Below are 12,182 nucleotides of genomic sequence, written 5' to 3'. Positions count from 1 at the left end.
AGGGACAGTCAGTCCTTTGTTGTCTCTGAGGAGTTAGTCTGTGGGCATTCCCCAGAACTACGCCATATTTCAGTAACAAACAGGGTTACCCTACGGCTGGGCTTTCCCAAAGGGAGTCTCTTTTTTGAGCCTGCTCAGTGGAGATTTCCGGTAACAACAAATGTCCCCGTAATTTGCAGAGCAGACACGCTGCAGCTCAAAAAGAAGCCCTGATTGGTCCACTTCCCAATTGGTCCATTCCTCTGCATCCATAGCCAATTGGTGCATTCCCCTGCATCTGATTGATTGCTGCAGTGTCCTCTTCAAGGTACAGTCCTCCGGCTGTGCCCCAAACTCCGTTCTCTTCCTTCTGGGGTGTAAAGGTTTGCTTTAGTGGGACACTACTGAGAGTATGCAATTCAGGATGAACTGCTGAGAGGAGGGGAGGCACAGCCCAAGACTGGTAGTCCTTCACTCACAAGATACACCAAAAAGCCAACTTCTGTGCCATCACTCTGGCTAACAAAGTCAGAGAAGCAATTCCCTCAGATACTCCAGTCCCCTTGTATCACTACTAGAAGCATTGCTTATAGGGATGAGTGGTTATTAAAACCAGTGTCCCCTGTTATAGGTTCTCCTGATCCCAAAGGATCAGCTACACAGCCAGGTCAATATACAAATCAGATCTTACCCAGAAATCATGCTGTTGCCAATCCTTTAGTATCTAACATTTAAAGGTTTATTAATAAAAAGAAAGGTGAGAGTTAAAATTGGTCCAAGGAATCAAATACATACAATAATCACAAAGCTCTTGCTTCAGGCTTATTGCAGTGATGGAATAAACTGCTGGCTTAAGTCAAGTTTCTGGTTACTTCCAAATCATTAGAAGGACCTCCGTTCCCTGGTTGGAACGCTCCCATTCGTATAAGTGCATAGTCCAGAGGTTTGAGGAGCAGAGAAGCTGGAGCAGGAAAGAAGATAGATGGAGACATTTCCAGGGCCTTTTATATCTTGCGTCATGTGGAGGGAATCCCACTGTTCTTACTGTGGAAAAGAACAGTAACAAGATGGTGTCCAGTCACATGAGCAAATCACCCATCCATGCATGACTCAGTTCTTTACAGGTAGAAGCCATGGCCCACATGCTAGTTTGAATGTTCCCAGGCAGGCTCATCAGATGTGGATTGGCATCTCCCAAGGCCTATTGTCAGTCATGTACTTCTTGATGGACCTCTCAATTTGAATAGTCCCATCACAATACGATGGCCAAATGCTTCACTGGTGCAAACATAGAACAGTGGTTGCAACAACGATCTATATGTTCATATTTTAATCAGATCACGTCATACAGGGGAACCAGCAGCCCATAGTCCTTGCTTCCAGCCTCGGACCATGGTGACAAACTGCAGCCCCTAGTCTGGTCCTTCCCTCAGGGGCAAACTGCAGTTCTTTGATGGGCCGCTCTCTTGGGCAGCAAATGGGACAGGATCAGGCCCGCTTACTTCTCTGGGCCCCACCCCCAGGACCCTTTAGCAGCAGCACTTACTGCCTCTCCTCCAAGTTCTGCTGCTTACTTCTTTATCCCTGGGCCACTTCCCCATAGCCCCAGCACCTTCCCTGCCCCCTATCAGGGCTTCAGTCTGACAGCCAGTCAGGCTAGAGCCCCGCTTGCTCTCCTGTCCTGTCCTGACCTAACCTGACTCCCGCTGTTCCTGATGCTTCCCTTTATAGACAGCTAGTCCTTTTTCCCTCCGGCTGGAGAAAGAGACTGCTCTCTGCTCTACAGAACAGTCCTCTTTATATGGCCCTCACTGGCCCTTATTGGCTGCTCCATCAAGCCTTCTTTCCATTGGCTCGCTCTGCAAGCCCTCCTCTCATTGGCTGGGCTTTGCACAGCCTCCCCAAGGGCTGCTTTAACCCCTCTTCTCACAGAGTGGGAAACTGCACCACTACACCTCACCTTGTGAATACCCCCGCAGCATCCCCTCTAGCACCCACAACTCTACCCCCTCCCCCCCAGCTCACCTCTCCCCAAGCTCCCACCTTCATCAGTGTCCTCTTTTTGGGCACCTGGGATATGGTCACCCTAGCAACAAACATACAGTAAAATCTCACCATTCTACATGCACTGGTGTCACACGCATTTCCACGGCAGATCGTGAGTTTTCCAAGGATCTCTCATCAGACCTACATTGTACACAATATATCAGAACCATACATAAGTGGTGAACATGGGGTGAGGGGGGCAAAGAGAGTCTCTGTCATCCCAGCATAGGACACTGAGGTAGATGGGGAGGGGGTGACCAGCTGGGCTGTCAGGTTCCTCATCTCCCTCTGGCCTCAGTGATGGGGGTCAGCCTGGCTTCAAGGCTGCCCTGGTCTGTTGACATCCCCGGCTCCCTTCTTGCCTGAGCCCAAATTTGGCATCTCAAGAACAGGGAGACGCTACCGCCTCCCCTAGCATTGTTTGGGGTGTCATTCATGGACCTTTAGAGTTCAGGGGCAGCTTCACACAACACTCACAGTCCAAGTCGAGTCCCTCTCTGGTACCGATACAGCGAGTTCAGTTCTCAGCCTCAACTGTCAGGGTCGGAGGAGCAAACCCAGCCGTTTCCCAGCTCGGTTCCCCCAACTTCTCCCCGTCCCAACAGCATCTCTGCAGGGATCAGGCAGTGTCATGGAAATTAACCACCCCTTGTGTTTGGATCAGACAGCCTAAGGCTCCTTTATTGTAATACAAGCATGTAGGGAGAGACAGCTGCACTGAGCTGCTCTGCAAAGATGAAAAAAAGCTTATATAGATTTGTAACAATATTCAGCTAAGCACACTTCCTCATTCATATTTCCTTATTCGGAACACAGCAAAAACAAGTTGTCCAGTTTTAACAAGTTCTTTTGCGGTTAACGGCTTTCTTAAGATTAGCTGTTGCACCTGTGTTTCTCGGAGCTCCCTCGGCAGTAACTTCCGTTTCAGTCTCGGCCTGTCGCATTCTGAATCTAGCTCTCACCATCAGTGTTCATGCTGAGAGATACTGATCACTGTCACTGTTCAAACCACACACAAAAATCTCACAACAAAGGGTTAGATAAACATTAACAACTAGACAGCTGCAGTGGCACAGCCTGGTGTAATGTGAGATTATCTGGGAATGAAAAAATTTGGCCCCAAAGGGGGAACTCAGGGACTAGCAAGCACTCTGCTAATGGGAGATCGGGGGGTCAGAAACTGTGTTCCCTGCAGACTATGCAGCTGCACTGCAAGCTATCGAGGGCCGTGGAGGCAGGCAGGGTGAGGAGCCCCTCCCCAGGTTTGGCCCAGGTCCACCAGAGCTGCTGGGGAGAGGAACCCCTCCCTCAGCCCAGCTCAGGACCACAGGAGCTGCCACGGCTGGGGAGAGGTGCCTCTCACCCATCCCCGAGCTGCTGCGGTGAGAGAGGGCTGGGGAGAGTCCTCTCCCCACTGCAGTCTGCACCCCAAACCCCTCATCCCCAGCCCCACTCCACAGCCCACACGCCTAGCCAGAGCCTTCACCCCCTGCACCCAACCCATTGCCCAGCCCTGAGCCCCCCACCCACCCCAATCCCCTCATCCCCAGCCTCACCCCAGAGCCAGTACCTGCATCCAGACCCCTCATCCCCCCCCACATCCCATCCCTCTGTCCCAGCCCTGAGCCCCTTTCCAAACTCCGAACCCCGCGGCTCCACCCCCACCACATGTATTTTATTCTGTGCACCAATGTGGAGATGATGCGTCACATATTGAATCATAGAACCAAATTCATTCCGAACATGGATGTAAAAAATGAGGGAACACTGGTCAGAACGCATAAGATGCTCAGAGTGAGTTTACACTAGGAAATCTGATGGAGAGTCACAGAGATCTGCTGGCTAATCCCAACCACACCTCCTAGCCTAGCCAGAACTTCAGAGGCTGATGCTGCTGGGGCAGAGGTGGGATCTCCAGGCCTCCCACAACAGGCCCTGTGGGAATCAGCCCCTCTCAGTGGCGCTGTCTGAATGCAGAGGGGACAGGGGCAGAGAGGCTGAGTGAGGAGAGGCAGCACCTCTCTACCCCTGTGCTCTCCCTCACTTCTTATCCCATGATCCCCAAACACTCGATACCCCAGTACCCAGCTCCTCCTGATTTCAAGCTCCACCAGCCTAACCATCCAATCCCCAGTGACCTCCCCAGAACCCAAAGCCCTGGTCCCTTAACATTTGATTCCCTCAGAAGCCAGCGCCCTGGGGAATGTGGGGAGGGGAGGAGTTACCAGCCCCCAGGGACACTTGCCCAAAAGGGAACAGCTCAAATCAGTGGGGGAGCCCAGCCCAGGGGCTGGTGGAAGATGAGGGATGGGGACAGGTGTCTAGAGTGAAGGTGGGACCTGGCCCAAGTGTCCTTCTCCTCATCTCCATGGCAGGGGGATCCCGGCTGGGAGGGGAAGGGAGAGGGGAGAACTTCAGCCAGGCAGAGGGAGCGGCTGGAGCAGTTTCTCTATCTCCCTTCCCCCACCTGTGGCCCATCAGCTCAGCAGCTAGGGCTGCAGCAGGGGGAAGGGGCTGATCGGGGCTTCTCCTCCTCTGACTGGGGTTTGCTTAGACCAGGCAGAGCCAGTGGGTTACTGACCAGCTGATTCTCGGCTGATGCTGGATCCTCACCCCAGCGATGGGCAGCTAGATCCTTGGGAGCCAAAAGCTCCTGACGTGTGTGGGAATGAGGAAATGGGGTTGTTCCTATGGCCTAGTCAGGGCCCTGAGAGAATTTCCCTGCTGTGTGGGGGAGTCTCTGATGTCCAACATTGTGTTAGCTCCACTTGGAGCATTTTCCGCACTGAGAACATCTCAGCGGTTTCTTCCCTGTGCAGATTTCTGGATGCTTGATACTCCGGGAGCACCTAATGAAGCGTCCCCCGCATTCGAGGCCTCTCTTCTGTGTGGGTCACTAATGTGTGAAGTCAAATTGAATTTTTTTCTGCAGTCAGGCTATTCCTAGGCTCTCTCATACCTCTGTGGATTACCTTGGTTACTGAAGCTTTTCCAACATGCCAAGCATTTATAAAGTCTCTCTCATGTGTGGCTTGCCTGATGTGTAACAAGGCCTGATCTGAGCTTAACCCTTTCTTGTCATGTGTCACAGAAGTTTAGATCCTGTGTGGATTTTCCCATGTTTAACAAGATCTGATCTCCATATGAAACTTTTCCCACAGTCCAGGCACTTGTGAGGTCTCTCTCCTGTGTGGATTCCTTGATGTCTAAGAAGGTGTGACTTCTGCTTGAAACTTTTCCCACAATCCAAGCAGTTATGGGGTCTCTCTCCTGTGTGGATTACCCGATGTTTAACGAGGTCTGACCTGTGCTTGAAACTTTTTCCACAGTCCAAGCACTTACAGAGGCTCTCTCCAGTATGGATTGCCTGATGATTAACAAGGTCTGATCTCCGTCTGAATCTTTTCCCACAATCCAAGCAGTTATGGGGTCTCTCTCCTTTGTGGATTGCCTGATGTTTAACAAGGTTTGACCTCCATTTGAAACTTTCCCCACATTCCAAGCATTTGTGGGGTCTATCTCCTGTGTGCATTGCCTGATGTGTAGCAAGAGATGATCTCCATGTGAAACTTTTCCCACAGTCCAAGCACTTATGGGGTCTCTGTCCTGTGTGAATTGCCAGATGTTTAATAAGCGCTGCTCTCGTTATAAATTTTTTTCCACAGTCAAAGCAGTTATGGGGTCTCTCTCCTGTATGGATTGCCTGATGATTAACAAGGTCTAATCTCCGCTTGAAACTTTTCCCACAGTCCAAACACTTATGGGGTCTCTCTCCTGTGTGGATTGCCTGATGATTAACAAGGTCTGATCTCCGCTTGAAACTTTTCCCACAGTCCAAACACTTATGGGGTCTCTCTCCTGTGTGGATTGCCTGATGATTAACAAGGTCTGATCTCCGCTTGAAACTTTTCCCACAGTCCAAGCACTTATGAGGGCTTTCTCCTGTATGGATTGCTTGATGTCTAAGAAGGTGAGACCTCTGCTTGAAACTTGTCCCACAGTCCAAGCACTTGTGAGGTCTCTCTCCTGTGTGGATTGCTTGATGTCTAAGAACATGTGACCTCTGCTTGAAACTTTTCCCACAGTCCAAGCACTTATGGGGTCTCTCTCCTGTGTGGATTACCCGATGTTTAACGAGGTCTGACCTGCGCTTGAAACTTTTTCCACAGTCCAAGCACTTACAGAGGCTCTCTCCAGTATGGATTGCCTGATGATTAACAAGGTCTGATCTCTGTCTGAATCTTTTCCCACAATCCAAGCAGTTATGGGGTCTCTCTCCTTTGTGGATTGCCTGATGTTTAACAAGGTTTGACCTCCATATGAAACTTTCCCCACATTCCAAGCACTTGTGGGGTCTCTCTCCTGTGTGCATTACCTGATGTGTAGCAAGAGATGATCTCCATGTGAAACTTTTCCCACAGTCCAAGCACTTATGGGGTCTCTGTCCTGTGTGAATTGCCAGATGTTTAATAAGCGCTGATCTCGTTATAAATTTTTTTCCACAGTCAAAGCAGTTATGGGGTCTCTCTCCTGTATGGATTGCCTGATGTTTAACAAGTATTGACTTCCCTATGAAACTTTTCCCACAGTCCAAGCACTTATGGGGTCTCTCTCCGGTGTGGATTACCTGATGTTGAACAAGGTGTGACCTTTTTATGAAACTTTTCCCACAGTCCAAGCATTTGTTCGGTCTCTCTCCTGTGTGGATTGCCTGATGATTAACAAGGTCTGATCTCCGCTTGAAACTTTTTCCACAGTCCAAGCACTTATGAGGGCTTTCTCCTGTATGGATTGCTTGATGTCTAAGAAGGTGAGACCTCTGCTTGAAACTTGTCCCACAGTCCAAGCACTTGTGAGGTCTCTCTCCTGTGTGGATTGCTTGATGTCTAAGAACATGTGACCTCTGCTTGAAACTTTTCCCACAGTCCAAGCACTTATGGGGTCTCTCTCCTGTGTGGATTACCCGATGTTTAACAAGGTCTGACCTCCGCTTGAAACTTTTCCCACAGTCCAAGCACTTATGGGGTCTCCCTCCTGTGTGGATTGCCTGATGATTAGCAAGATCTGACTTGCGTGTGAAACTTTTTCCACAGTCCAAGCGCTTATGGGGTCTCTCTCCTGTGTGGCTTTCTTGATGTGAAATTAGTGCTGACTTAGAACTGGAACATTTCCCGCACTCGAGGCGAGTGGGCTTCTCTCCAGTGTGGCTTCTCCCATGGTTATTAAGATCTGAGCGGTTACTGAAGCTTTCCCCACGGTCCAAGCATTGAAGGAGTTTCTCTCCAGTGTGGATTGTCTGATGTGTCACAAGCTGTGATCTCACAATGAATCCTTTCCCACACTGTAGGCAGTGCCACGGTGTCTCTTCCTTGGGATTTGTCTGCTGCGCTATGGGATCCTTGTCTCCTCCCCCACAGTTAATAGATTCATCCTCTTTCTTCCCTGGGTGGCTTTCCAGCAGCTTCTCTGACCTGTGCCAACTTCCCCAGGCTTCTCCCTGTTCCACGCACTTGGAAAAATTCACTTCAGCTCTTCCCACAAATGTCCCCTGCAGTTCCACTTCCCCAGGAACTTCCTCATGATGATTCCCCTCCTCGTTCTCACTCCCTCGCTCAGCACCTGCTGGGAGAGACACAATCCAGACAGGAGTCATTGTGCTGGGGAGAAAGAGGAATAGCACAGAGGGAAAACCCAACACAAAGACTGAGGAATTGGATTCTGCCTCCACATCCCACCCAAACACTCACAGGGAAGGAAACTCCTGCAGCTAACAGAATGGGTGGAAATTCGTGAGCGATATCTGCTGACTACAGTCCTGCCCTGGGTGAGATGAGGAAGAACGGAGGACACTCACTCACACCATATTTTGGGATTCTCAACTTTTCCTTTCATTCCCCAGACGGTTTGTGTCAGTCCTCACCTGTGTGGGTGCCTCTTGGGATCTCTCTTTCCTCGCAGGCCTGGAGATCAGGCACCCATGGCTCTTCCCCTCGTTCCAGCTGGGCGATCAGCTCAGGTTTGGGAATGGGAAATCCTGTGCAGAAGGTGAAATCAGACCAGATCAGGGTGCATGGAACATTGGTGGAATATTTGTCAGAAAGGACATTCCGTGAGTGGAACCTGTCCCTGCGCTCTGCTGGAGGAACATGGAATCCAGGAGGACGGGAACATGGTCACTGAGCCCCTTTGCACAGGGGAAGTTGTCTGGGGAGGTGAGTTGAATTATTACTACACCCTAACTAGGCGTTCCCAGGATCTGTGCACTCTGGGGGCCTTGCTGATTCACACACAGCTCTGGACTTAAGCCCCTGCCTCTTTTTAAACCTGCAGAGCCCAGAGCCCTCCCCATGGCTGGAGCTATTCCCAAGGAGGGAGGTGAACAGGGATTGTATGTGCAGCCCAGAAACAACACAGACAGGACAATGCTGGATTTATGCTCCTTTGAAAGCTGGATGGGTGAGGATGGTTAACTTGTCCATTGGGTTTTGACACCCATGTGCCACTGGAGAGGGCACGGAGATGCAAATCTCTCTCACATGGCAGGTGTGCATTATGGAACCCATTCGCCTCTGATCTAACTGATCAGGGAAGAAACTGACCAGATTCAGACACGCAGACCCCACAGCTTCTAATAACCGAGGGGACGGGAATTCCTTACCCAGCGAGGTCACCGTCTCATAGTTCTCCTGCATGACGTCCCTGTAGAGGGCTCTCTGAGCAGGGTCGAGCAGAGCCCCCTGCCCCTGGGTGAAATACACAGCCACCTCCTCGAAGGTCACCAGCCCCTGAAACAAGAAGAGTCCCCCACTCAGCACCTGCTGCCCCAGCCACAATCCCACTACCCATGGGAAAGGAAAAAAAACGTGAAGCTCTGGGAGGTCCAGAGTAGCAGAATCCCACCCCCACCCTGCTCAAAGCACCTAGGAGGCTTCAGGGGGTGGGGAGAAGGTGAGAGCTCCTTGTTCCGTTCCGCCCCCAGCAAACGGAGCAGGGCAGAGTCTTCTCATTTCTCACACACCTGCCAGCCACAGGCTGATATGGGAAGCAGAGCTCTGAGCCGGGGACAGGGACAGGAATCCCAACAGCTTCCCTCCGTATTTCACAGCAGCCTCTGGCTAATGCAGTGGCCCTCAAACTGGTGACCCTTTCACATAGCAAGCCTCTGAATGCGACCTCTCTTATAAATTAAAAACACTTTTTTGTATATTTAACACCATTATAAATGATGCAGGCAAAGTGGGATTTGGGGTGGAGATTGACAGCTTGCGACCCCCCATGGAATCACCTCGTGACCCCCTAAGGGGTCCCGACCCCCAGTTTGAGAACACCCGGGCTAGTGGGGTTAGACTCCAGCACTGGGAGCCTGGAAAATGTTCCCAGCCCTGCCGAGAGGGTTATATACTGTTTGAGAAATGGGGGAATGTCCCCTCCCCCATCCCCCACCACCAATGGGCGTACTCAGAAAATCAGTAGGTTTATCACACCCTGTCTCCTCCCTGCCCCCACCCAGCAGCTCCCAGAAAATCCCCTACCTGAGCTGGCTCCATCACAGCCATTTCCCTTCCCTGTCTCCTGGAAGACGGGCCCATCTGGAGCGAAATGTGGACGTGATCCCTCAGCCTGTCGGGGCAAGAGGGAGGTTACAGAAGGGGCTTCAGTCCATGTCACATCCCGATTCCCCCCAGGCTCTTCAGACCCTCCCAGTAACAGCATCTCTGAGCCAAATACTAGAAAAAGAGCATAATCAAAGCGGCCACTTTGGGGGATTGTCCCCCATTGCAGTGCAAACCCCCTTTCCCTTAGCAACAGCTGGAGCCCTCTGGTGGCATCACCTGAAGAATGAGCTGCCCTGGACTCCCCTGGCAGCTCCCAGGGACAGGCAGGCAGAGGCTGATCCCATTGGCCCATCCGCATTCCCCCCCTGCCAGAGCCAGCAGTGACTCCGGCCTGACACCGGTATGGTTGAGATCTGAAACCTGCAGGGAAATCAGACCAGGGTCCCGGGCAGCCCCCAAAACTCAGGACACACAGACCCCACCAGCTCGTGTGTGTCTGACAATGATACACATGGAGCAGGGTATATGTGGGCGGGGGGGGGGGGGGGGTGGGGGGGGGGGAGGGGAGAAGGGCTGGGATTTTGCCTTGTAGCTTCTGCGCCCTGAGGGGTTAGTGCCCTGATCCCTCCCAAAGGCGGTTTGATCAGTTCCAGGAGGAGAAAAGCTTCTCTCCGCCCCTCCCCCCTCGTGTCCCATGGGGCGGAGAAGCTGCCTTGGCATCTGCCCCCCTTCCCCCGCCAGCCTCCCCACATCACCCTTCCCTCGCAGTGCCCCCCACTCACATCTTCCCCCATTCCAGCCTCGCTCCCCTCAGCCCCACAACCCCCCCGATCCCCCTGCATCGCCCCATCTTCCCTTCAGTGCGCCCCCGCCCCATCCCAGCCTGCCCCCCGCATCCCCAGCACCCGCTTCCTGCCCCCACCCCGCTCCCCCGCCTGCCCTCACCCCCCTGCCCCTCTTTATCCTCCTCCCCCTGCAGCCCGGAGGTGACGGGGGGGGGCGGGTCTCTCTCACCTTCCCTCCGAGCGGGGCCCCCTGGGGCAGGGGCCGGGCCGGGAAGGGGCCTGGCCGGGCTGGGGGCTCTGCCCTGGGAGAGGCTCCTGGGGAGCAGCGGGAAGGGCCCTGCTGGAGATTCCCCTCTCCCGGCTGCAGCCAGGGCTCCGGGCTCCCAGCACCAGCCGCCGGGGCTCGGGGATCTCGCCAGGAGCCTGGAGCCAGAGTCACCGCAGCGGCTGCGAGTCACTTCCTGCTGCCGGGAGTGACCCCAGCGATCGCTCCCCCCAGAGCCGCCTCCCAGCTGCTCCTGGGTCCTAGCGATCAAACCACCGCGCTGCAGCATCTCTGTGTCCGGCTCCTGTTCCACTCACAGGCTCTATGATCAGAAGGGCCCATCATGAGCATCTAGTCCAGGGGTTCTCACGACCAAATGTGGTGGCCTCAGTGTGTGGCCAGCAACTCTCACTGGTGGCCGCTCTGACACTTTCCCCTGTAATCCTAACTAACTTTACGAGAAACCAATAAATATGCAGAGGTAAGCAGGGGAAACGGTCTTAGTATTGTGGGGAACTCTTCTGGCTTATACACCACCCTGATAGAATCGAATAGCAAAAGGAGCTGAGTCCTCGCTCCCACTCCCTTTACCTGGAGACCTGCCAGACCTCAAGGACTCCCCTTCCACTCTGGTATCTGAAACCCCGACAAGGCTGGCCCCAAGATTCCTGCGGGGTCTGCAGCCCAAATTTTGTTGTGATCAGTCAGGACAGAGGCTAGGATGTCGTATCCGCACTCTGGGGTGCTCTTTTCACTCCGGACGCATCCCTGATGCCGCTATTCAGCATTGCGTAAAGTTCAGAACAAATACGATTTATTAAACAGCAAGTAATAAAAAAATTAAGGAAAAAATGGGAAAGGGGAAAGGAAAACATGATGTCATCCCACGCTGCCCAGGATCCGCCCCCCCTCGCTCTCCCCAGCTGCTCACCACACCCAGCTCCAGACTGCTCCAGCCCCAGCTTCCCTCTGCATCAGTGCTTCTACTCCTCTGCCTCCAACCCAGCTCTCGCTGCTCCTCTCCCCTTAGCTCTGCCCTTCTCTGGCAGGCAGCTCCAGCTCACACAGAGAACTGGCACCTGACTCCCTCATTGGCCTGCCTGCCTCAGGGTTTTCTTTTCTCATTGGATCTTCCTGTCTTTTGGTACTGGGAGAAGCCAACCAACCCCTCCCCTGTGCACTAAGTTTCAGTAAGGGGCCAACAGTCATGGGGTCAGGCAACTTCATGGTGTGTGTGAGCTCCAAAGCATCCTTCAGGTGAATTATAAATTTCTTTGTTTACCCCTTTCTTCCTGTTGGTGATGGACGGCCAGATAAGGGTTTTCTAACACCCACAGTCGGTCCTTTCTCATCTCTCAGGACTTTGAGTGGGACAATCCCTTGAACTATGACATATTTCAGTAACAAAAACTTTGACATATGTCTGGGTCCTTATGGACAGATCCTCTTGTTTGAGCCTGCTGAGGGGTTTTGCCATAACAACAAATGTCCGGGGGTGTTTGCAGAGCACAAGTGCTGAAACTCAGAAACATCCCTGATTATTCACCTTTC

The 12,182-nt window shown here is 52.6% G+C and overlaps 2 protein-coding genes across 20 annotated transcripts in view; one reads left to right on the top strand and one right to left on the bottom strand.

Moving 5' to 3' along the window:
- The window catches only part of LOC101948742 (zinc finger protein RFP-like), a 1,201,957-nt gene that overhangs the window by 922,871 nt on the left and 266,904 nt on the right, over positions 1 to 12,182 (top strand). The window lies entirely within an intron of this gene.
- LOC112061107 (zinc finger protein 850-like) lies at positions 696 to 10,871 on the bottom strand. 19 transcript variants are annotated; one of them, XR_010592014.1, is made up of 7 exons: positions 10,596 to 10,850; positions 9,558 to 9,645; positions 8,684 to 8,810; positions 7,946 to 8,059; positions 2,503 to 7,644; positions 2,095 to 2,166; positions 696 to 1,023 (listed from the first exon to the last, which is right to left on the bottom strand). XR_010592014.1 is itself a non-coding variant. In XM_065564360.1 (6 exons), the coding sequence occupies exons 2-5, from the start codon at positions 9,612 to 9,614 to the stop codon at positions 7,793 to 7,795; spliced, it is 351 nt and encodes a 116-aa protein (XP_065420432.1). In that variant the 5' UTR covers positions 9,615 to 9,645; positions 10,596 to 10,871; the 3' UTR covers positions 696 to 7,644; positions 7,773 to 7,792. The 19 variants fall into 19 exon arrangements, 6 of the variants coding, with proteins under 6 accessions (XP_065420432.1, XP_065420431.1, XP_065420428.1 ...); XR_010592006.1 differs by lacking the exon at positions 10,596 to 10,850 and adding an exon at positions 9,858 to 10,084 and having other exon boundaries at positions 696 to 1,257; positions 2,503 to 7,647; XR_010592008.1 differs by lacking the exon at positions 10,596 to 10,850 and adding an exon at positions 9,858 to 10,084 and having other exon boundaries at positions 696 to 1,252; positions 2,503 to 7,647.

This window comes from Chrysemys picta, chromosome 12, assembly GCF_011386835.1.
Source record: "Chrysemys picta bellii isolate R12L10 chromosome 12, ASM1138683v2, whole genome shotgun sequence".
Lineage (NCBI taxonomy): Eukaryota > Metazoa > Chordata > Testudines > Emydidae > Chrysemys > Chrysemys picta.
The sequence above is the reverse complement of the archived record's forward strand: the minus strand, read 5'-3'. Positions and strand labels throughout refer to the sequence as shown.